Below are 24,448 nucleotides of genomic sequence, written 5' to 3' on the forward strand. Positions count from 1 at the left end.
CTTGTAAACCACCTTGAGTCTCCTTCCAGGAGAGAAAGGGGGGATATAAATCCAAACTCCTCTTCTTCCCTCCCTCCCTCCCTCTCCCTCTGCAGGAGCGCAGGCTGGGGATCCCTTGTGTCAACATGTTTTCAACAAGGCCGGGGCAGTCTTGGCACGACACGTCGTGGCTGTGTTGCCAAAAATCGACAAGGTAAGTTGCAGCCTCGAGCAGCTGGCGTGGCAAATAAGCGGACCAGCTAAGTGGCACATGAGGGGAAAGAAGTGGTCCTTTGGACCCTGTGCCCTCGGCTCCCCACTGAAGAGAGCGGATTGCAGCGTTCCTGCCAGTGCACCAGACTCCTGGCGGAACCCAAGATGGTCTTGTCTGTCACGCAGGGTGCCAACCTCCAGGGGGGGCTGGAGATTTCATAACATTTCCCTGGAGAAAATGGCTGCTTTGGAGGAGAGACTCTCTGGCATCTCGTGTGCACGAAGGGGTCCTTTCTCCCTAAATCCCACCCTTTCCAAGGCTTCACCCCACAAAAGCCAGGAATTTCCCCACCTAGAACTGGCACCCAGAGGTGTATTGGGGGCAATGGGGCCCGGGGACAACACCTGCTCCAGCTGCCCCTTCCCCCGCGCTCGGACGGGCGGCTCGGACGGGCACCATAGCGGCAGCAGGCCAGCTCTGTCTTTAGGCGCCTTCCCCATGCCCAGCTCTTCTGAGCCGGGTTGGCATGGGGGAGGAGCGGTGTGATCCCCCCCTCCCCGGCCGTTGCTCCCGGGGTCATTTGACTTCCTGTCCCCGTGGGTGGTACGCCCCTGCTGGCACCCGACTGGTGCATCTCTTGCCAAATCTTGTAAAAAGCAAAGACACTGTGGATCTCCTGGAAACTTGTGACTGGCCTGCTCTGTACACTGGCGAACCTGGCTGTGATAAACATGAGCCTGTGCGATCCCAGCAGGACTGTTTGTGCCTCCAGAGGTGGAGCCAAGAAACAACGAAGGGCCTCTGGGTAGGGGGCGGGGGTCAGTTCCTCCTGCCTGGGGCCCATTCTCAAGATGTGCCCTTGAGAGGAGCAAGCAGGGCTATGAGATGTCCCACCCTACGCCTCGTGGGTCCGACTCTTCCTCGGATGTCCAGCCTATTTCCCCACCTCCCTTCGGGGCTGCTCCACAGCTGCTTTTGATCGGTTCCCAGAGTATTCGCTGTGTGCGCAAAAGGCACAGGTGGAAACTATACCAGAGAAGGCCCAATCAGTCCCGGGGAGGCGGGGGATACCCTCTTTGGCACCCTGGCCTGAAGGTGGCCATGAATCAGGAAACCTGCTCAAAAGCCTTCTTCTCTGTGTATTGTCGGAGGCTTCCACGGCCAGAATCACTGGGGTGTTGAGGGGTTTCCGAGCTGTGTTTGTGTTCCAGTAGCGTTTTCTCCTGACGTTTCGCCTGCATCTGTGGCTGGCATCTTCAGAGGACAAAAAATGCTACTGGAACACGACTCGTACAGGCCCGAGTGGCAGAGGAGCAGTAGTGGCGTAGGAGGTTAAGAGCTCGTGTATCTAATCTGAGGAACCGGGTTTGATTCCCAGCTCTGCCGCCTGAGCTGTGGAGGCTTATCTGGGGAATTCAGATTAGCCTGTGCACTCCCACACACGCCAGCTGGGTGACCTTGGGCTAGTCACGGAGCTTCTCGGAGCTCTCTCAGCCCCACCCACCTCACAGGGTGTTTGTTGTGAGGGGGGAAGGGCAAGGAGATTGTCAGCCCCTTTGAGTCTCCTGCAGGAGAGAAAGGGGAGGGGATATAAATCCAAACTCCTCTTCTTCTTCTCTTTCTCTCTCTCCAAGAGCCTTTTCCAGGGCAAGCTGGGGCTGCCGATTTTGTGCGTGGGGTCGGTGTGGAACAGCTGGGAGAAGATGAAAAACGGTGAGCAGGGCTGGGGGGGGTGGAATGGAGAGCCAAGCCAGCCTGTGCATTTTGAGGGGCTGCCTCCCTCCCGTCTGTGCTGTGGGTGATGCAGGCGGCTGGGGACCGACAAAAGGAGAAAGAGGCATGTGGCCCTTTGGTGTGTGGCTCCACACAAGAGCTCACCCCTGGACAGGCCTGCGGTGCTCAAAGCTGCTCCCGACTCCCACAGGGCCAGCCTGACCCCAGAGATGGGGCAGAGCGGCTTCTAGCAGGCAGCTGGCGTTCCATCGCAGCCTCAGGAAGCGGCTGTACACCAAATCAGGCCCCTGCCTTTCCCGTCCTGCACTGCCTGGTCCTTTCAACTGCAGGCCGAACCGAGGTCTGTGTGCATGAAAAGCAGAGCTGCAGCCCATTGCTGGAATTTGCTGCATCTCGGCATTGAAGCACCCGTCCCCGGCCTTTGCTGTCGCTTGCTCTGACACGGTGGGCCCAGTTGGCTCCAATAGTCCCTCTCTGGCCAGGGCAGCATCTCCCACTCACTGCTGCAGGCCCTGGCTGGGTGGGGGGTGGGTGGGTGGGTGGTAAATGAGGCAAGTCTCTTAAATTTCACCAATAAGAAACTTAATTTTTCATAGCAGGGTGACAGTGCAATCAATGAGAGCCAGTGTGGTGTAGTGGTTAGCAGCAGGTGGATTCTAATTTGGAGAACCAGGTTTGATTCCCCACTCCTCCACCTGAGCGGCAGAGGCTTATCTGGTGAACCAGGTGTGTTTCCGCACTCCTGCATTCCTGCGGAGTGACCTTGGGCCAGTCCGTTCTCTCAGGACTCTCTCAGCCCCACCTGCCTCACAAGGTGTCTGTGGTGGGGAGAGGAAGGGAAAGGAGCTTGGAAGCCCCCTTGTGTCTCCTTACAGGAGAGAAAGGGGGGATATAAATCCAAACTCTTCTTCTTCCTGTGGGGATGGTAACTCTGTGGAAGCTGCAGACCAGGCGTGCCCCCACAGCACCCCCCCCCCCCCACGACTCCCATGCTTGTCTTTTCCTCCAGGGTTCGTCAGCGTCTTGGGTGAACACTGCTGCAGCACTTTCTCCAGATTCAGCCTCTTGAAGCTGAAACAGTCGTCTGCCCTGGGTGGGGCGAGCTTGGGGGCCAAGCACATCGGGCAAGCTGTGCCCTTGGACTACGCTGCCAACGTGGACGTCTTCTACACACACTCCTTCTCCTGAGAGCCCTCCCAAGAGGGCCCTCTTAGCTCTGCTTGACAAGGAACATATGTTGGGACTTTTTTAAGAGGGGGGGGGGGATGAGGCAAGTTTCTTAAATTCCACCAATAAAAAACTTAATTTTTCATAGCAGAGTGAGGTGCCCTTCAGTTCAGGAGGACAAAGAGGAGGAGCTGCCCCTCCCCACTCTCCCCCAAAGAGAAGGAAATGGGGAAAGGGACGCCTGGCCTGCTCAAACTGCCACTGGGGGAGCAAAGCAAGGGGTGACAGCACTCCTCCTGGGCGCTTTTGCCACGACCAGGACTGGCCAGGCGCCAGCAGCGATTGGGGAGCAGGTCAAGCACCTTAGAAGTTTTTGGACAACAGGAGTGTTCTTTGTTGGGGTTTGAGACTCATAGAAATGTTGCCCCGGCTTCTACTCCAGGTCCCTGAGCCGAGCTCCTGCATACGCCATTCAAGTCACAACTCTCCCCTTCAGCAGTTCCCATCATAAGAACATAAGAGCATAAGAACGAGCCTGCTGGATCAGACCAGAGTCCATCTAGTCCAGCACTCTGCTACTCGCAGTGGCCCACCAGGTGCCTTTGGGAGCTCACCTGCAGGATGTGAAAGCAATGGCCTTCTGCTGCTGCTGCTGCTCCCGAGCACTGGGTCTGCTAAGGCATTTGCAATCTGAGATCAAGGAGTATCAAGATTGGTGGCCATAGATCAACTTCTCCTCCATCAATCTGTCCAAGCCCTTTTTAAAGCTATCATGCTGTGCTGCTGGCCTCCATGTTGAGACCAAGTGGCCAGAAGCAGGGCTCTTGCACAACTTTTGCCTTTTCCGTGTTGTCTTCCCGGAGCTCTCCCCAGGTAGTTCCTCCCGCTTGCCCCTGGCTGGGCACCCTCGGAGGAGACCGCAAAGCCTCCAGGCCACGGGTGCCAGACATCTGCCCCCATGAGAGGGCTCATCAAGCCCACCACCCAGCCGAGGCAGCCCTCCCGCCACCTGGCCTGGCTAGTCCATTGCGGGCTTGCCAGTCCAGGCACCCGACCCACCCCGGTCCCGATCCTGCCTGCTGGAGGCTCGCAGGTTGAGGCAGCCACCCCTCCCCCCCCCAGTGCCGACCACCTCCCCTGAGTGCCGTTCTGGGGCATGCAGCCTCACCAGCCGCCCCTACCTCGAGGACCCAGCCCGACCGAGTCAAATGGACGTCCTATCCGCCCCTCGCAACAAAGATGTTTGCCACCCCTGCTCCCGGCAGCCAGTGGGAGCCACTTCCGCCCCTTCGCTCCACAGGGCGCCCCCCCCCTTCCGGAAGAACTGTACGCCACACCCAGCTCAAACCCATCTTTATTTTAAATGCATTGTCGTAAAAATGGACAGCACATAATTGCAAGGACTTCCTCAGAAAGAAACCAAGAAGTTGCAGAGTAAAGGAGCGGGGGAGGGGAAAAGAAAGGGGACGGCAGCGGGCGTCAGCAAGCATCTCTGGCCAACCTGCATTCCTATTACCGAGGGTCTGGCTGGGAACAGCCGCACGGCCACAGCCGGCTGCTTGGGCTCAGGCCTCCCCAGCAGGGATTCAGCGAAGGGGGCCAACTCTTTCCCCCTCGCCCTGCTGGGGGAGACACCACTGGAAGGGGGACCACGGGAGCCCTGAACCCAACCTCCTCGCAAGCCGGAGTTCGAAGCAGCCCAGCTGGCTGAGCGTCTTCCTTTTGACCAAACCCTTTTGCAGCACGCTGAAATAGCAAGAGATATTTCCGGGGGGGGGGGGGGGCATACACATGTGAGGAAGGAAGAGTCTGAATTCACAAGCAATTCAAACACAGGAGGACGAGGCTGTCCAAACCGGCCCCCGTCCGTCCTTCGAAGGGCAGGGCCACCCCAGCTGGAACCCGACAGCTGCTGCTTCTTCCCAGTCCGTGTCATGAAGGTGGGGAAGTGGGGAGGAAGTGGAGCCCCGGCTGGCCCAAATGCAAAACCTGCTGCTGCCGTCCATAAAGGAAAACAGGCGGGCCACGTGTCTCAGGCAACAAGGCCTGGCTGCCGGTGGTGCTGACGGAGAGCATCTTCCCCCACATTTTCCTTTGGTGGGGTATGTGTGGTGGGGGTGGGGGTGACAAGCACAGCCCCTCCCACTTTGCCAATTCCTCCCTCAAGATGCCATGGAGAGGTCCTGTCAGGGGCAGAGGATGGTGCTCTTCGACACCATTTGGTCGAAATATGACAGTGGCCACTTCTGACCTTCGAGGATGAACAGCCAGCCTCACCCAGAAGCTCAGTTCAGCAGAGGAGAAGCGGAAAGGCTGCCGCTCAAAAACCTTCCATGGGGAGGGCTGCCAGGCCAAGCGAGAAGCCTGGGGGGTAATCCCACACTTCGGGATCCTGGGGGTAATCCCCGCACTGCTGCCCGAGCAGCCGCCTCTGTGCCCATGCAGGCAGCCACTTTCCAAGGATTCGAAACCGGGACCCCCTGCACGTCTGCGGCAAACAGAGACCCGGAAGGGCAGGGAGCCCGGACAGGTCAAGGGAGGGTCTGTAACTTCAGCTTCCTGTCCTGCCCTGGGTGACAGATGAAGGGGCTGCCAGGAAGAGGAAGGTACCCTGTCATTTCCGATTAAGATATTTCATAGGAGGGGAGGAGAAAGGAAGGTGATACGGACGGACGGGGGGGGGGGGAGGAGGGGGGGCGGGAGGTGGGAAACTGCTCAGCGGAGGGTGGATCTTCTCCCCCACTTGGGTCGGCATCTCTAAACCGTCTAGGATCTTGCCTGCCTGCCACCCTGCAGTGAGGGGCAGAGTTTGCTGTGGCCACCAAGAAGACGCTGGGAATGGGTCAGTAGAGAAGGGTGAGGTTCAAGCACATCGCAGCCCCCCCCCCCCGCCCCATCCATCAATCGTCCCACCCTGACCCCCAACGAGTTTGGCAGTGGGGCACAGACCTGTTTGCAGCCCACAGAGTGGCAGCAGCTTCCCAAAAGACAGTCCGCCCGCACAAGGAAGGGCCTGCTCTAAAGCCAGAAGCCGAAGTGCGCAGAAGCCTGCTGGGGGCCCAGTCTGGCCAGCTAGAAGCGCGAGAACCTCTGGCAAGAAGAGAGACATCCGGGGGCTCGTCATCCGGGGCGACGTCCAAAGTGGGATTGGGGAATGGAAGCTGGTGGGTCACGGGGCCAGGATCCTCCTTGCGGTCAAGCCAAGCTTATCGCTGTCTAACGGAAAAAGAACAACCCCCCACCCCACCCCACCCCCAAACCCCGAAGGTGCCCCCCTCCCCACAGGACCCGGCCCCAGATCGCCACCCTGCTGTGGGTCTAACTTGTCAGTTCATTTCAAAATATCCCCGATGCAGCAAGAAAAGAGGGATTAAGTAGCTGAAGAGTCCCGCAGAGTCACCCATGAGGAGTCTCTCTCCCACACCGCCGCTTGCAGGGCCTGCTGCCCCCCACCCCACCCCACCCATCCAGGGGAAAAAAATGTCTCTGCGAAGTTTGCTGGAAGGTTCAGTACTTCACTCCAGGGACGAACTCCTTGGCATCGGGGTTTAAGGTGCTTTTGCTCTGAAAGAGAGACGGGGAAGTGGGGTCAGTGAGCAGGAGGGGCCCAGCAGGACCCCCCCCTTTCACTCATCTACCCACCCCCCTCCTGCTATCCTGTCTTCTTCCCCCAAGGAGGCAAATCTGCTCCACCTGCCCCTGTGTGTCGTAGACAGGCCCTCAGGGACGGTCCACACCCAGGTCTTAGCAGGTTCAGACGTTTAATGTGCACAGAGCAAGGAATCCAGACAAGTCAAGACAAGAAACAGTAGCCTACAAACTAAAACTCTGTCACAAGCTAGCTCAGCTGCAGCCTCTCTTATATAGCCAGCCTCCGATTCCCTTGTGCAATAACCTCTTGCAGCTGTGTTACTCTAGTCTGGCTCCTGAAAAGACTCTGCATCTACTCTAGAACGCCCCATAGCTGCCAATCTGCTGCTGCGTCTCCTCTGCAGTAAACTACCGTGTTTCCCCGAATATAAGACAGTGTCTTATATTAATTTTTGCTCCCAAAGATGTGCTATGTCTTATTTTCAGGGGATGTCTTATTTGTCTGTGTTCTGTTCGACGGGCACGCTTCCAAACAAAAACTTTGCTATGTCTTACTTTTGGGGGATGCCTTATATTTCGCACTTCAGCAAAACCTCTACTACGTCTGATTTTCTGGGGATGTCTTATATTCGGGGAAACAGGGTAGTACATAGCCTCCTCCTGTGTTGCTCCTGGGGCTTTGGAGATGGGGGGGGGTGAGGGAGCTGTCAGGGTCTCCTCTGGCTCTATATGAAGGGGCTGAAGAGTCTGAGAGCTCAGCTCTTGCTGGGGAATCTCAGAGCTTGGACCTGGCTTTGGATCCCAGCCTGGATGCTCTGCCTGAGCCCAGGGACCTGGTCCTGCTCAGTTGCTGCATCTACAGAGAGTGCCTGAGAATCTGGACCCAACACTGTCCCCTCCTCCTCCTCCCAGGGATCCCCATTCAGACCAGGCTGGGCCCTAATACTTGTTGGAGTTGGGAACAGGGAACGTCTCACCCCAGTCTTGCTCCACTGACTTCGGCTTCCAACCTCAGTTCAAGGTTCTCCCCTTGCTCCTTAAAGCCTTTACCGCTTGGGGCCGGCACACCCTACGGGACTGGCTTCTCCTACTTGACCCTAACTGACCAACGCGGTCACTTTCAGGGGCCTTTCTTGAGGTGCCCCCACCGTCTGATGCTACACTCTGTCTCAGAAAAAGATGTTAGTATGGTCAGTTGCGGTGCAGCGGTCCAGGAAATTGCATGCTTTCTGCATTGGAACACAGGAAGGCAGCAACCTGAGAAAAGGCCTTCTTGGTCATGGGAACAAAACAGTGAAATTCCCTCCCGGTGGAGTTTTGTCTGTTCCCCTCCATCATCTTGCATCCCTGGGTGAAGGCTCCTCTTTGGTTCAGTGTTTCTGTTTAATATTTTAACTGCATGCATGCCTATATTTATGCACGCACACACATAGAAGAAGAAGAAGAAGAAGAAGAAGAAGAAGAAGAAGAAGAAGAAGAAGAAGAAGAAGAAGAAGAAGAAGAAGAAGAAGAAGAAGAAGAAGAGTTTGGATTTATATCCCCCCTTTCTCTCCTGCAGGAGACTCAAAGGGGCTTACAACCTCCTTGCCCTTCCCCCCTCACAACAAACACCCTGTGAGGTAGGTGGGGCTGAGAGAGCTCCCAGAAGCTGTGACTAGCCCAAGGTCACCCAGCTGGCGTGTGTGGGAGTGTACAGGCTAATCTGAATTCCCCAGATAAGCCTCCACAGCTCAGGAGGCAGAGCTGGGAATCAAACCCGGTTCCTTCAGATTAGATACACGAGCTCTTAACCTCCTACGCCACTGCTCCTCCTATGTATATATGTATATATATATATTTTAGTCAGTATTAATATTTTTCAATTGTTCAGCACCCTGAGAGTCCTCTGACCTCCATTCCAGAATAATGTAAATATTCCAGGCCAGGGGTGGCCAACCTATGGTGCTCCAGATGCTCATGGTCTACAATTCCCATCAGCCCCTGATGGGGATTGTAGTCCAGGAACATCTGGAGCACCATAGGTTGCCCCCCTATTCTAGGCAACTGCTTTTGCTGGTTCTTCTGGCGCTGGCCTGAAGATTTCACATTGAGCAGCACAATGCAAACACCCCTGGCTGTCCCTCTGGAGCGTGGCCCAAGTTCTGAAAACTAACAAAACACAACCTGTCCTATTCCAGTATTCGTAGCTGGAGTATTCTAGTGACCGGCTTGCTTTGAACACACTAATGTTTTCAAAGCAAGAGCTTCGGACGCTCAGCTAAGAGCATCAAGGAGTGCCAAGAGGACTGGTGGAGACTTCATGAAGACTCCCTCCTCACCACAGAAGACCCTCTTCTGCCTCCCCGCCTCCCCTCGCACACACTCCCAGAAGGGGGAACTGCAGGCAGCCAGACATCTGCCCCCAACGCTCACCAAGATGTCTTCCGATACGTGGCTGTCGTTGACAGAAAGCCCGTTTAGCTGCTGCTGAAGCTGCCCGATGCCCTGGGGCAAGTCGCGGGATGGGATGAACCAGTCCTGGTCCTCTTCGTCCAGCATCTCCTGGAAGCAACGATCAAGGAACTCCTGTTCCTGAAGCTCTTCTTCCACCTGGTTGTTGGAAAGAGCAACAAGGAGGGCAAATCAGTCAAACCACGTCAGAGTCCGCACGCACCTTCCCCCGCTCTCTGTAACCAGGCCTGTACGCCATAGTAGGACAGGCACCTCTAGCAAGCAGGGAAACAGCGGCCCAGAAGACCACCAGAAGTAGCCAGATGTCCTTCTTTCTGCCTTCCTAAGCGTTCCTGTGTTATGGCAAAACAAACCAGAGGGAGTTTTTTGATTGCATTATCCCCAATCCCATATCCCAGCCCCACTACATTGTTTACTCAAGTTCACTGCTGTGTGCCTGGATTTTTTCTTCTTTTGTAACTGAGTCTTGATGAGAATGTTCATAAGAATGAGCCCAATGGTTAGAACTATTTAGCAGAAGCTAAGGCGGTGCTGTTCCTTAAAATGCCACATGGTGGCAGCAAGCTGTGCCATTAAAACATGCCGAGGACCCAAAGGGAAAGCCACTCTGGCCCTCTCTTGATGTCATCCATCATGGCTGCAAATATAGATGCTAGACAAAAAATTTTCCAGTAATGTACCTCGGTTTTGTGTTTTAGTAAATAAATACAGGAAAGCAGGTGGTTAGGAGACCATCAGTTTCTTTTAGAGGAAGGTTAAAATAAGTTTTATTTTATATTTTAACTTTTTACCTCTTTGTAAAAATTTGGAGTTTGGCCTTTTATGAATTATTGTATTACAGGTTATTAACTGTAAATAAACATTCATTCATTCATTCTCTATATCTGCACCCAACCTGGCGATCCATCAGTATTCGAGGAAACAGCCCAGGCATTCTCTTGGGTCCTGATGACTCATCAACCCTCCGCTATCTTTTGTTGGGATCCCTGGAAAAGCAATCAATTCTTTGTCTCGGGCTTTCCAGCCAGCTTGCGTCAAGCGACCTCAGGATACATTTGGGGGTATAAATACTGGTCCTTTGGCCATTCACAGAGTCTGTGTGAGATCTGGATCCACGTGTGTGGCCGCTTCCCTTTGCCCCTGGAAACACGGACTGCTTTACCTGGACCTCCCTTCCAGACTGGAAACGATCGTCCATCCCTGAAGCCCTATCTGACTTCCTTCCTTCTCTCTTAGTTGGCTCTTGAGTGCCCTCCACGTGTCACCCCGCTTACTCCCCCTCACTCCCTGTCTCCAGCTGATTCCCCCAACCAAAACACAGACTTGTATTGTCACAGGCTTTCACGGCCGGAATCACTAGAGTGCTGTGGGTTTTCCGGGTTGTATGGCCGTGTTCCAGTAGCATTTTCTCCTGACGTTTCACCTGCATCTGCGGCTGGCATCTTCAGAGGATCATACACATGGATCAAGCCAGCCACAGATGCAGGCGAAACGTCAGGAGAAAATGCTACTGGAACACGGCCATACAACCCGGGAAACCCACAACACCCTAAAAATGTAGACTGCCTAATTAGGGTAACAGTGGCAAGATCCATGGCCCTCGCACTCAATCATGGCCTGGTTCTGAAGCCCAGCCAGAGGCTGCCCCACCCCCCACCCCTTCCCCCTTCTGCTGGATATCTGTGCTTCCTGCTTTCTGGCAGGCAGCAGTGGACTGCCCCCTCCCCACCCCCGCCTCTCTCTGCTGGTTTCGGGTTTCTTGTTTTCTGCAAAGTCTCCTCGGCCAATGAGAGCCAGGAAGGAAGGAAGGCGGGCGGGCGGGCAGGCAGGCAGACGGGGGCGTCTTCAGGATCCTCAGCTGACAGGGCCCTCCTGCTGCAGAGGCTTCCCCTTCCGCACTGCCACATCACACGCCTGCCTGGCACGCAGACAACGCTGGGAAACACCTAGCGGGGCTTCCAAGACCTGCCGCCGCCGAGGGGGACAGCCGAAGCAGAGCCGAACCTCCCGGTTTACGAGGGAAAGAGACACCAAAAAAATGCAGTGCGTGGCTGCCAAAAAGGGGGAGGGGGGCAGAGTGGCTAGGCGGACTCCATGCGATCTCTTCCCGGCCCTTGGCCCTTTTGGATCCCACACCCACACTCTCCCTGTGGGCAGAGGAGGCTGAAGAGAGAGGATCACAAAGGGCCGAGTGAGCTCAGGGGCAGAAGGGTTGGGAACTCAGGGCAAGGAGGGGCTGAGAGCCTACAGAAAAGGGCCAAGGAGGCTACAGAGTGTGCCTTGGCAGGTCAGCACAATAACTTGAGTATTGCAGGGACGGGGCGGGGAGAGGAATCAGTGAGGCAGAAAAACAGCCGCCCAATCAGCAGCTTCTTGGACAGAGCCCCGTAAATCCCCAGCACGTCCGCCTGGGCGAGTGAGCGAGTTCTTCACTCTGCCATTGTGAGCCGTTCTGTGCCCATGGAAGCAGTGACAGCCTCCAGATGGAACCAATTCAAGGTTTCGTGCTTAGGACATTTTCATCCTGCTCCTCCATCCCAGGGGCTGGAGAACAGCAGGGCAGTGTCCGATCGCCTCCCCGCCCCCTTCTGATCCTCCCAACCACCCTGGGAAGTAGGTTGAAGTGGCACAGAGTGACCGGCCCAAACACACCCAGGACGCTTCGGGGCAAAGTAGAAATTTGAACGCAGGTCTTCCGGATCCTACAACCAATATTACACCACACCGGCTCTCCGTTTTTAGGGACTTTGCAGCACATCAGCAGAGTCTGATGGAAGGTCCCGATCCAGGGGAAGATGAGGAGAGAGGCCAAAGGAGACCCACTGTGGTTCAACCAGGGGAAAAGGTCCCATCCGTACCAAAGCTCTCATCCTTAGCCCCTAATCTCCATTCGCCAGCCCTGCTGTCAACCCCAACTGGCTCCTGGTCACAGAACCCAGGGGCGTAATGCCCATTGGGCAAGGTGGGCAACTGCCCAGGGCACCACGTGGGGGGGGGGCATCAAAATGCTGGGTTCATTTTTGGGTATTTTTAGTGGTTTTCCATTTTTGGCCTGCAGGGGGCACAGTTTTTAGGCTAGTGGCACCAAAATTTCAGTGTATCATAAGGATACTGTCCTTATGCTACCCCCCAAGTTTGGTGAGGTTTGGTTCAGGGAGTCCAAAGTTATGGACTCCCAAAGGGGTGCCCCCATCCCCCATTGTTTCCAATGGGAGCTAATAGGAGATGGGGGCTACAGTTTTGAGGGTCCCTAACTTTGGTCCCTCTGAACCAAACTGCACGAAACCTGGGGGGTATCATTAGGGCAGTCTCTTGATGATACCCTGAAAGTTTTGAGACTGTGCCTTCAGAAATGTGCCCCCGCCAGCCTGCAACTCTTGGGGCTTCCTTCCAGACTACGTCAATGGGGGTCGTGATGGAGTGGCCACCCAACTCAGGTTTTGCCCAGGGCTACAGTTTGCCTTGTTACGCCCCTGACAGAACCTGCAGCCGACTCTTCCCGCTGGCGTCAACCAAGAGCGTCTCACTTACTTTGTCCAGCAATCCCTGAACAGCTCTATTAAGCAAGCTAGAATTTTATTCCACTTTACAGATGGGGGCGGGGGAAAAGAGCTGGGGGGGGGGGGACAGTAATTTGCTCCATGAATCTGTTGCCATCGATGAGATTTCAACTGGGATCTCCCTGCATCCCCCACCCCCACATTTTGAAAAGACCTCAAGTCAACTCTATGCCCCCAGCAGCAAACAGGGAGAGATCAGAGAAGCATCCGGAGGAAAAACCACCTGGGACACCAGCCAGGCCAGGCCCCGGAACAAGGCAGAGCTCCCGGCCCTCTGAGTACCTGCCGGTTGAAGTCCTCCTCGTTCTCCATCCACATGTACTCTGCGAAGGGGTTGTTCTCCTTCTCATCATGCCCGTTCACTACCTGGTCCTCCTTGGATTTTGCAGGCGTGGCTGAAGTCGTGGTTGTGTTGGCCACGTTGGAACCATTCATCATTATGGAATCTGGCAGGGAAAGAAGTAGAAAGAAAGAAAATCAGCAACAGCAAACAGCAAGCGGTCAGTCCGGAAGCTCCCTAAACACGGACAAGGTTTCAAGGGAAGAGATCATCATCATCATCGTCGTCATTTCAACTTAGTATGCTGCCCCTCCCCTTCTGGGCGGCTCACAACCTTTCTAATACCAATACAAATAAATGCAATAAAAACATTTTAAAACATTCCTATTTAATAAATTACTAATACAAAGTGGCAGTAAACAGTGTACGCTCTATTTGAGGGATTAGAGGGGGATGCTATCGCAGTTCCTTTGACCCAACCATACAGACCATCATTAAAACTTTTCTTACCTAGAAAAGAAGAGTTTGGATTTATATCCCCCCTTTCTCTCCTGTAAGGAGACTCAAGGTGGCTTACAAGCTCCTTTCCCTTCCTCTTCCCACAACAGACACCTTGTGAGGCAGGCGGGGCTGGGAGAGTCCTGAGAGAACTGTGACTGGCCCAAGTTACCCAGCAGGAATGTAGGAGTGCGGAAACACATCTGGTTCACCAGGTAAGCCTCTGCCACTCAGGTAGAGGAGTGGGAATCAAACCTGGTCCTCCAGATTAGAATCCACCTGCCCTTAACCACTACACCACGCTGGCTGGTGGGGAAGATGCCAAACTTTTTACAAGGAACATGGTTTGAGTATCACTGAGGACTGCCTCCAAAGAGTCTCTGGGAAATCTGGAATGAAGAGCGGGGGGGCTGGGAGGGGCGCATAACGTAGAGAGGAAGAGAACCAAGATGGACTCTGCTGTCTTTGCCTTGTGCCTGCAGCAGTGAAACCTGGCCAGCAGGAGAGATCGCAAGGCTGTGGTGGGGAGGAAGACGCCAGAGACTGCACCAGTCTGCCTTTCCTGGAAAATAATTCACATGTCGGCTGCCCCCTGCGCCCCCACTCAGCTAAGGGGAGCACTGCTCTAGGGCGCAAGCAGCCCCCCACAGCAGCAACAGGCTCTCTGCATCAAAGCACCTCCACAAGAGCGGCCCCACGGATCCCAGGCGAGGTGCCGCGTGGGGCTTCCTCCCGCAGAACTGTGCTCTTCCCCCACGACCTCTGTGGAAGGAGGAGGAGAAACCGGCACTGCACACACACACACACACACACCCATCAATCTGCAGTCACCGCAGCTAACCTTGACAAGAAGCTGTTATCGCCAGCCCTGCAAAAGCCCCCCCCCCCCCCTTGCGCACAGCTGCTCCCTGAGCAAACACCAAACTTCTGCTTTGCACAGATATGCTGCCCGGGCGGAGGCGGAGGGGGGAAGGGGGCACAGGGGTGGCTGCCCCCCTTCCCTCTCCAGACAGAGGGGCAGGCAGCAGCCAAGGGAGGCGACGATCTTGCGTGTGGTCACACACCAGCCAGCCAGCCCGCCCCGAGGAGACAAACGTCTGAGCCAAAACACGCTGGCTTGAGCTGGCTTCTTTTGCTCAAGGGAGGGACCCAGCCCCATGGAAAGAACACGCTGGCCAGGGAACCGGCCTGTCGCTGCCCCCCACCCCAGCGCAGCCAGGAACAAGTCCTCTTCCTCAAGGTCACCCTAAGAACTGACCCGTTTTCCTGGGGGGCTCAGCACAACATCAGGGAAAGGGCAAACCCCAATGGGCAGATGTTGTGCTGAGCTCACCTCTGTCTAAACACCTCGATGAGGTCTGAGCTTTCCAGTGCCCATTCAGAAAGATTTGTTCCCTTCCCTTTCACCTCTCCAATGGGGACCCAAAGGGGCCTGCATTGTTCCCTTTCCAGCGTGGTGCAGTGGTTAAGAGCAGGTGGATTCTAACCTGGAGAACTCGGTTTGATTCCCCACTCCTCCACCTGAGTGGCAGAGACTTATCCGGTGGACCAGATGTGTTTCTGCACTCCTACACTCCTGCTGGGTGACCTTGGGCTAGTCACAGTTCTCTCGGAACTCTCTTAGCCCCACCTGCCTCACAAGGTGTCTGTTGTGGGGACACCTTGAGTCTCCTTAATGGAGAGAAAGGTGCAAAAGAAATCCAGACTCCCCAACCCAGATCCTGAGACCTGGGACTGCCAGATCCTAGTGTGATACTGTAACTGCGACACCACACTGGCGCAGTGTCACTACAATCATGCCGGCAGCCTACCTCACAGGAGCGTTGAACAAACGACGTACTCACTGAAAGGCACACGAGAGGAGTGCAGAAACACAAAAGCCATCACCAGGCACTTTCGCTGGATAGGCAGAGCGCAACCCCCCTCCCCCCCCAATAAATTCACAGCCACGGGGCAGGATGAAGTAAATTCCCGTCAGTGAGGCCACGGAGCCTGAATCCTCTCCACCCGGAAGGAATCATGCAAATCGGAGCTCGGCACACACCACAGTCTGGTTTCCGTGCTGGAAAATCCAGCCGCTGCGCTCCATATTTAAACAATGCCTGTTATTAATATTTATCCAGACTAAGCAGCCCTGAGGAAGACCACACTCCCAACGGACAGCCTGTGTGAAGGGAGAGCTGGAGAGTCTGGAAGGGAAAACCGGACACGGTTGCAGTGGACTGAAAACGCCAGGAAGCTGGAACGAGCACTCTGTCCATGCGCCAGGCGGCAGCAGGTCCCTGCAAGGCTGCAATCTGCAGATGAATGGCAGATGCTCTGCAATGTGCGAAGAAGCTGCAGCTCCCTCCCAGTATCACCCAGTGACTGGAACAGGGGAGGGCCGAGGGCCACAGTCTTAGCCAGGGATGTGATTGGTGTTTGGAATATGCTGCCACAGGAGGTGGTGATGGCCACTAACCTGGATAGCTTTAAAAGGGGCTTGGACAGATTTATGGAGGAGAAGTCGATCTATGACTCCCAATCTTGATCCTCCTTGATCTGAGATTGCAAATGCCTTAACAGTCCAGGTGCTCAGGAGCAACAGCCGCAGAAGGCCATTGCTTTCACCTCCTGCATGTGAGCTCCCAAAGGCACCTGGTGGGCCACTGCGAGTAGCAGAGAGCTGGACTAGATGGACTCTGGTTTGATCCAGCTGGCTTGTTCTTATGTTCTTCTTATGTTCTTATGATGCTCGGGAAAGAGTCAGTCTTCAGTTGCCCACACAGCGGCCCTGGCTCACAGGGACCGGTGCACCTCACACACGGAGAGAAATCCTGCTCCTCCATTTTCGAAAGGCTTTGAGGGTCACCAAGAGAAATCCATAAATATGGTGGCTTTCTGTTTAGGACACTCTTCCCAGGAAAAAGAACTGAGTGGCTTCACTTTCCAAAGCAGAGAAAGGAAGGCCGGACTTTCATTCCAAAGGGGTGGGGGGTGGGGCTCCCACCCCACCCCACCCCACCCCTCCTCTCCTCCATGGCAGACTTTAAATACAACGCACAAGAACCAGGTGCTCAAGGTGCCTCCTGTAACAGGCTACAGGGCTCTGCCTGGTACACAAACACAAGAACTTGGTGTTGCAGGTTTTCCAGTCTGTGGGGCCAGAGTTTGGTAGTTTCTGCTACGACCTTGAAAACCTACAACACCCAGTTGATAACAGCCATTGGAAGCCTTTGAAAATACACAAAACTCTGTCTTGAAAGCCACCATATTTCAGCAAATTCCACAGTGTAGGACAGTGATGGTGAACCTTTTAGAGACCGAGTGCCAGGGGCAGAGGGAGGGGGAACTGTGCCTGGGGGGTGTGTGCACCCCGCGCCCCTGCCACGCCCTTGTCTGGCCCCGTCCTGCCCTGGAACGCCACGCCCTAAGCCTAAGCCTAAACCTAACCTGGAACCTCCTTGCCATGCCCCCACAGGGGCATGCGCTCAGTGCGTCGCATATCCCCCCATGCCCTTGGTGCTACGCCACTGTCAAATGCCCAAACTGGGACAATGGTGTGCGTGCCCACAGAGAGCTCTGAGTTCCCCCTCTGGCACGCGTGCCATAGGTTCTCCACCGCTGGTGTAGGAGCTCTCCTTTGAGACCCCCCCCCCCGCAAAAGCCATAGTAACTGTGATCCACTGTTCCCTCCGTTTTACACAGGCTTCACCTGACTATGGAGCTGGCCTGCTGAATCAAACCAAGGTGGGTCCATCTATTCCAAACCCCCATCTCTGTAGGGGCAGTGCACCCCACTTGGAGGAAGCCCCCAAGCGAGGCATGGGGGCAATGGCTTTACCCCACAGCAACTGGGACTCAGCTGCCTCCCTGTCACGTCCACACCAAAGACAAAGGGCTGGGCTGTCATCTGTGATGTGAACTCCGGCAGAGGATTAGGAGGCAGGCCGGGAGTCAAAGCAGGAGGGCCGGAGAGAGGGCGGCTTGCGGACTGGCGCGTGAGGAGCCTCTTTCACCTACGTACATAACACACGTGGCTTGTTTCTCTGGCTGGGCCGAGTGAATGAGCCGCTTATGCAGCCAAACCACAGGCTTCAAGGCAGCTGTCCAAGCAAGCTCTTCTGCCGGACAAACTCCCCCAAAGCAACATCCGCAGCACCCTGAGGGCCTTCCTGGGGTACCCCACGAGCAAGAAGGCACCCCAAGCACACTTTGGAGGAGGCTGCATCAGTGAAGAAGAAGAAGAAGAAGAAGAAGAAGAAGAAGAAGAAGAAGAAGAAGAAGAAGAAGAAGAAGAAGAAGAAGAAGAAGAAGAAGAAGAAGAAGAAGAAGAAGAAGAAGAAGAAGAAGAAGAGGAGGAGGAGGAGGAGGAGGAGGAGGAAGAGGAGGAAGAGGAGGAAGAGGAGGAAGAGGAGGAAGAGCAGGAGCAGGAGCAGTTTGGATTTATATACCCCACCTTCCTCTCCTGTAAGGACACACAAGATGGCTTACAAGTTTGGGAGGGCAAATCCCAGGTATTGCAACGGTGGTCGGAAATGTTCCTCCCCGGAATCAAGAGGAGAAAAAAAATCTTGGTTTTGAGTGGCTTTTGCTGAAAAATCAACAGGCAGAGTACTTGGGGGGCTTTGCACACAGGAGGGCCCCAATTCAACCTCTGGAGAGCGAGGTTTTAATAGGCTGATATGAACCCAACTTGGACCCAAAGCTGGAAGTGGCTGCTGGACGGGCCGTAAATCAGTCTGGCCGGTGCCAAGGTGAGGAGAGCTAGCCACAGGGGAAAAAAACCACGTCATCGGAAGAGGCCATGGAAAAAGCGCTCCTGCCCACGAGACCAGCGGCTGGGCAGAGGTGGAGCGGCCTGGCCTGGCCTCCAGCCCAGGGAAAGGAACAGAGGAGAGTCTGGAGAGGGCCGGCCACATCTCTCCTGCCCATTCTTGGGAGGGCAAATTCCGGCAAGTGAGATGCTTTTTCAAATCCGTCTCCTGACCTGAGAAAGGAACTGAGCAGCCGACTCCACACACACGATCCAGCCAGCCCAAGAGACAGGCCTGGCCCGGCAGCTGGCTGGGATCCATCAGGCCTCACACCAGGTTCATTCAGGGAGAAGCAACCAGGTCAGACCACAACCCTGCGGGGCCAGGCACCCAACCTGAGGCGGGATCCAGGCTGGAAGTGCCCAAAGAAGCGCCCTCTGCTCTGGTCTGCTCTGCTCCCCTCCCGCAGCCACCAGGACACCATCTGCCATTAAGCCCAAGCAGCAGATCCATCTGCTCAGACGCAAATTTGCCAGGCCACTGAGGCACAGGGACAGGGGCTCCCCCTGCTGACACCCCTTCCCTTCATTTTAGCGGGCTGTCCTCTGGAAGGGCCAGGCGGAGGGGCCTTTTGTAAGCGATCTGCCAGTCAACAAGGCCTCGGCTATTTATAGGAGCTGCGGCTGGAACCCAACCACAGGGGGCCTCCTCCGTCCCCCCACCCTCTCCTTCCCCCTGCCTGGAAGCCTCTCTGCCAGCCTCACCGCTCTGGTCAATACCCACCTGGCAAAGAAATGAAACGGATATCGGAGCCCCCTGCACCTGGACCCCCGCCCCCCCCCAGCCTCCCAAATGATCCCACTGAGGTTACTGCTTTGCAAATATGTTTACTAGTGAAACCAGCTCCATCTGGTCACAGCTACGCTACGGGAGTGCCTCATCCTGTTCATCTGGAGTAGATTCTTGTTCGCCACAGGCCACCAGATGTTTACAGGACAGTTTTCATGGCATCTTTTAGGCTGCAGCAGCAAGAGTGAAGAAGAAGAAGAAGAGTTTGGATTTATATCCCCCCTTTCTCTCCTGCAGGAGACTCAAAGGGGCTGACAATCTCCTTGCCCTTCCCCCCTCACAACAAACACCCTGTGAGGTAGGTGGGGCTGAGAGAGCTCCAGAAGCTGTGACTAGCCCCAGGTCACCCAGCTGGCGTGTGTGGGAGTGTACAGGCTAATCTGAATTCCCCAGATAAGCCTCCACAGCTCAGGCGGCAGAGCTGGGAATCAAACCCGGTTCCTCCAGATTAGATACACAAGCTCTTAACCTCCTACGCCACTGCTGCTCTGAGGTTCACCTGGGGCTGCAGGAAGGACCAAGCACAGAATTTCGGGACCGGAGTTCTGCAACTTTCAGCAGCAAGAAGCCTGCCGTCCCCAGCTCTTAAAGCTGGACAGGAAAACTTGGAAGTCTTCAGGAAAGGACTGCGCAACAGGTAACCAAGGCAGCCACGAGCCATATTCCTCTGCAACCAGCAGTTCCACGGGGTGTCACGTGTGGCAGGGCCTTCTCAGAGTCAGCCCCCAGTCTACTCATGTCTGCCCCCTCCCCCACCAGCCTTTCAGCAAAGGTGCCTTCCTCCTAGGAGGGGATCCGCCGGAGCCAGCTGCCCTTAGGATGAATACGCTCATCCTCTGCTGCACTGGTCTGGCTCCAATGAGTCTTTGTTCTTGCTTTTCCTCAGTTATCTGCTGGCTGTTTAACAATGCAGGAATTTACATATTGTGATTCTACTGCAAAACCCTTGGGAGAGTTATTTCAAACAATAAGCGGCGTAAAATATTTATGTAAATAAACAAAAGTAAAAAAGTGAATCCAAAAAGGCTCTTAACAGTATTGTCACGGGCAGGAAAGGGTTTCAGTCTCCACTTTGCTTTGCCACTCCAAGACTTGTTAAAACAATTCATGCAAAGCAGGCAAAAATATGCACTTGATTAGCTTCATTTGACGCATAATTTGGGCACACGCATCCCTCGCTTCAAGGGAAGGCAATGACCAGTAGCGAACAATACCAATTAGGACAATACTAACCCGAACTGTTCATGCCACTTATCAAGAATGTGCCAGTTCTTATAGAATCATAGAGTTGGAAGAGACCCCAAGGGCCATCAAGTCCAATCCCCCTGCAATGCAGGGACACACAATCAAAGCACTCCTGACAGACAGCCTTCCAGTCTCTATTTGAAAACCTCCAAAGAAGCAGACTCCACCATACTCTGAAGCAGTGAATTCCACTGTTGAACAGCCCTGGCTGTCAGGAAGTTTTTCCTGATGTTTAGGTGGAATCTCTTTTTCTTCACCTTGAACCCATCACTCCTGGTCCTGGAGCAGCAGTGGCGTTCGCTCCCTCACCAACACGACATCACTTCAAATATCTAAACTTGGCTATCATGTCCCCTCTTAACCTTCTCTTCACCAAACTAAACATGCCCAGCTCCCTAAGTCTCTGCTCGTAGGGCATGGATTTATCTTTTATAATTTTGGTTGCCCTCCTCTGGACCTGTTCCAGCTTGTCAATATCCTTCTTGAATTGAGGTGCCCAGAACTGTACACAATATTCCAGGTGAGGTCTAACCAGTGCAGAATAGAGAGGTACAATAACATCCCTCGATCTTGACACTACACTCCTATTGATACAGCCCAAAATCGCATTGGCTTTCTTGGCTGCTGCATCACACTGCTGACTCATGTTCAGCTAGTGGTCTACTAAGACTCCCAGATTCTTTTCACATGTAGTGTTGTCAAGCCAGGTCTCACCCATCCTATATCTGTGCATTTCATTTTTTTCACTCGCTCGCTTCAATGTTTTCCCTTCTGCCATACTACGAGGTAGATATAACAATCTAGAAATGTGCAAAAGGATGTGTTCATGTGATGCAAATCAATTAGAAACATTAACTCACCAATTATTCCGTTGTCCTAAATTGGCAAGTATTAGAGTCAAATACTCTAGGTTGCTTTCTATGATACCTAGTGAGCTGGACGAACTAAGCAGACTATTGTTCTTATTAAATAATTCTGATGCTACATTCTGTAAAATGGCTGCGAACTTTCTGTGGGAATATCCCATAAGCAACAGTATGTATGAATCAACTTCATTTGTTATATGTTGAAAGCTTGTATTTTGATGTGATTTAGATGTGATTTTATACTGTTTATGCCAAATAAAGGCTAAATGAAATATATATATATAGCGAGCTAAGTTCTCCCACAAGGGAAATGGGGCTATTCACTGGAATCAGAACAGGTCAATTAGTTGCACACCAAAAAATTTAAATTGTCAATATTTAAATGAGTTGTGACTACCCAAAACTCTTTTGGCCAACTGACTGGCTAAGATCATCAAAGGTTCCTCTACCATTCAAATTTTACCTCTTCCTTCCAGTTTGCAAAGAAACGCTGCAACCGAACACGGAACCAATTTTCAAGCACACGGAACGATCACCCCAAAACACTGTTTGCACATCAGCTGAGCTACAGCATTCAGCCTCGCCAGATGGCCAAATCAATCACCCTCTGCAGGTATTTAGACCGTCACGGATTCAGTTCCCTTTTCAACGGCAGATTCAGATATTAATTCCCCGCCCCTTCTCCACTCCCACAAAGTTTAATCAGCTTTGGGTACCAACTAGATTCAGAAACCTCCAGAGAAGTAGAACAAAACACGGGGTAGTTTCCCCCCATAAAGTGATATCTCACACAGAGATACATTTCACAACAGTCGTGAGTTATCACACATGCTCAGTTCACCTGAACTCATTAAGGTGTCTCCTGCGGCGGCCGAGAAAGCCAATGTGATTCTGGGCTGTATCAATAGGAGTAAAGTGTCTAGACCAATGGTGGCGAACCTTTGGCACTCCAGATGCTATGGACTACAATTCCCATCAGCCAATTGGCCATGCTGGCAGGGGCTGATGGGAATTGTAGTCCATAGCATCTGAAGTGCCAAAGGTTCGCCACCACGGGTCTAGACCGGGGGATGTAATTGTACCTCTCTATTCAGCATTGGTTTGACCTCACCTGGAATATTGTGTACAGTTCTGGGCACCGCAATTCAAGAAGGATATTGACTGGCTGGAGCGGGTCCAGAGGATGGCAACCAAAATGGTGAAAGGGTCCGGAATCCATGCCCTACGAGCAGAGACTTAGGGAGTTGGGGATGTTTAATCTGGAGAAGAGAAGGTAAAAGGGATGACGTGATAGCCAAGTTTAGATATTTGAAGGGATGCCATGTCGACAAGGGAGCAAGCTTGTTTTCTGCTGCTCCAGAGACGAGGACCAGGAGTCATGGGCTCAAGGTGCAGGAAAAGAGATTCCACCTAAAGGAGCAGCAGTGGCGTAGGAGGTTAAGAGCTCATGTATCTAATCTGGAGGAACCGGGTTTGATTCCCAGCTCTGCCAACTGAGCTGTGGAGGCTTGGGCTTATCTGGGGAATTCAAATTAGCCTGTACACTCCCACACATGCCAGCTGGGTAACCTTGGGCTAGTCACAGCTCTTCTGAGCTCTCTCAGCCCCACCTACCTCACAGGGTGTTTGTTGTGAGAGGGGAAGGGCAAGGAGATTGTAAGCCCCTTTGAGTCTCCTGCAGGAGAGAAAGGGGGGATATAAATCCAAACTCTTCTTCCTCTTCTTCTAAACATCAGGAAAAACAGCCCTGACAGTCAGGGCTGTTCAACAGGGGAATTCACTGCCACAGAGAGTGGTGGAGTCTCCTTCTTTGGAGGTTTTTCAACAGAGGCTGGATGAACGTCTGTCAGGAGTGCTTTGATTGTGTGTTCCTGCATGGCAGGGGGTTGGACTGGATGGCCCTTGGGGTCTCTTCCAACCCTAAGAGTCTATGATTTCACTGAATGAGACGACTGATGAACCAGCATCAGCACTGCCTACTCAGACTGGCAGCAACTCTCTCGGGTCTTGGAGCTTCCACATCACCTGGGAATCTGGGAACTGCACCTGGAACCTTCCACACGCCAAGCAGATGATCCATCACTGAAGGAGAGTTTGGATTTATACCCCACCTTTCTCTCCTTTAAGGCATCTCAAAGCGGCTTACAAACTCCTTCCCTTCCTCTCTCCGTAACAGGCCCGCTTGTGAGGTAGGTGGAGCTAAGAGAGTTCAGAAAGAACTGTGACCGGCCCAAGGTCACCCAACAGGCTTCATGTGGAGGAGGGGGGAAACAAATCCCATTCCCCAGATAAGAGCCCACCTATTATTAACCCCTGCACCACACCATTGAGACGTGCCCCCCTGGTTCGAACGCAATTGTCTAGCTACTTTCCCCAGTTTCTAATGCATATCAAATTCATTTTATTGCTGAAAATTAGATTATTAGACTAAAAAGAAAAACTGCAAATCTCCAACAGTCAATCTGACCGACCGGTGCGAGAAGCCGCGTCTCTGCCATCCACTCCAAAACTTCCACTCACATTTTCCAGATGACCTCAGGGCCGTTTCAAACTCCCGTCTGACAAAACTGGGGCTATTCTGACACAAGGGCTGCAGACCCAGTCACACCTACTCTTGAGTAAAACAGAGGGATGGGTCAACACCCAAATAAATAATGGACCATGCTGGAAGGCTAATCCTGATTTCTGAAACAGGTGGAGTGGAGGTGGCTGCTGTATTTGGATGAAAGAAGAAAGAATGGGTGACGCGGGTAAATACAGCCTCCCGGATACTGTGCTTTAACAAGACACCGCCTGTACAATAAAGTTAAGTGTGCGTTCCTGCACGGCAGGGGGTTGGACTTGATGGCCCTTGGGGTCTCTTCCAACTCTGTGATGGCCGGCTTCCACCTCGCAAAAGATGCACACAAGACCTGATCTTAATCTGACTCCCATCCTTCCATACAATCTTGTCACTTCCAGCCAGATGAAGAGTTGTGGTGAGCTCGAAAGCTTGCACAACGTTTTGTGTCCATTTGGTCAGTCTCAGTCAAAGGCACGGCTTGGATGATGGTCTTGTTTTTTTGGTTCCAAACAAGAGGCGGGGACGACAGTGGGCCAAAGACGACTAAAATCGACCCATGGAAGCGCAGTGAACGGCAAGATTAATTGCTTCTGCTCCCACTGCTGGTGCTGCCAACTCAAGAAAACTTCCTGAATTGAGCAAAGTTTTGGCACAGTCAGTACACACACACCCTTCCCTACAAAACACGCACACTTCCCCAGATGAATAAAGTCTT

General features: G+C 53.6%; 2 protein-coding genes across 2 annotated transcripts in view; one reads left to right on the top strand and one right to left on the bottom strand.

Moving 5' to 3' along the window:
- NAGK (N-acetylglucosamine kinase) overlaps positions 1-3,237 on the top strand; it is a 13,063-nt gene extending 9,826 nt beyond the window's left edge. Inside the window, exons 5-7 of the mRNA XM_048508777.1 lie at positions 96-193; positions 1,828-1,906; positions 2,937-3,237. Of these exons, the coding sequence (XP_048364734.1) occupies positions 96-193; positions 1,828-1,906; positions 2,937-3,115 (356 nt within the window). The 3' untranslated portion in view covers positions 3,116-3,237. The remainder of the gene's footprint in view (positions 1-95; positions 194-1,827; positions 1,907-2,936) is intronic.
- Positions 3,238-4,430: 1,193 nt separating this feature from the next.
- The window catches only part of PAIP2B (poly(A) binding protein interacting protein 2B), a 36,055-nt gene continuing 16,037 nt past the window's right edge, over positions 4,431-24,448 (bottom strand). The window contains exons 2-4 of the mRNA XM_048509743.1: positions 12,979-13,142; positions 9,098-9,274; positions 4,431-6,658 (exon numbers count right to left, since the gene is read on the bottom strand). Coding sequence (XP_048365700.1) covers positions 6,602-6,658; positions 9,098-9,274; positions 12,979-13,134 — 390 coding nt within the window. The 5' untranslated portion in view covers positions 13,135-13,142 and the 3' untranslated portion in view covers positions 4,431-6,601. The remainder of the gene's footprint in view (positions 6,659-9,097; positions 9,275-12,978; positions 13,143-24,448) is intronic.

This window comes from Sphaerodactylus townsendi, linkage group LG10 (genome assembly GCF_021028975.2).
Source record: "Sphaerodactylus townsendi isolate TG3544 linkage group LG10, MPM_Stown_v2.3, whole genome shotgun sequence".
Lineage (NCBI taxonomy): Eukaryota > Metazoa > Chordata > Lepidosauria > Squamata > Sphaerodactylidae > Sphaerodactylus > Sphaerodactylus townsendi.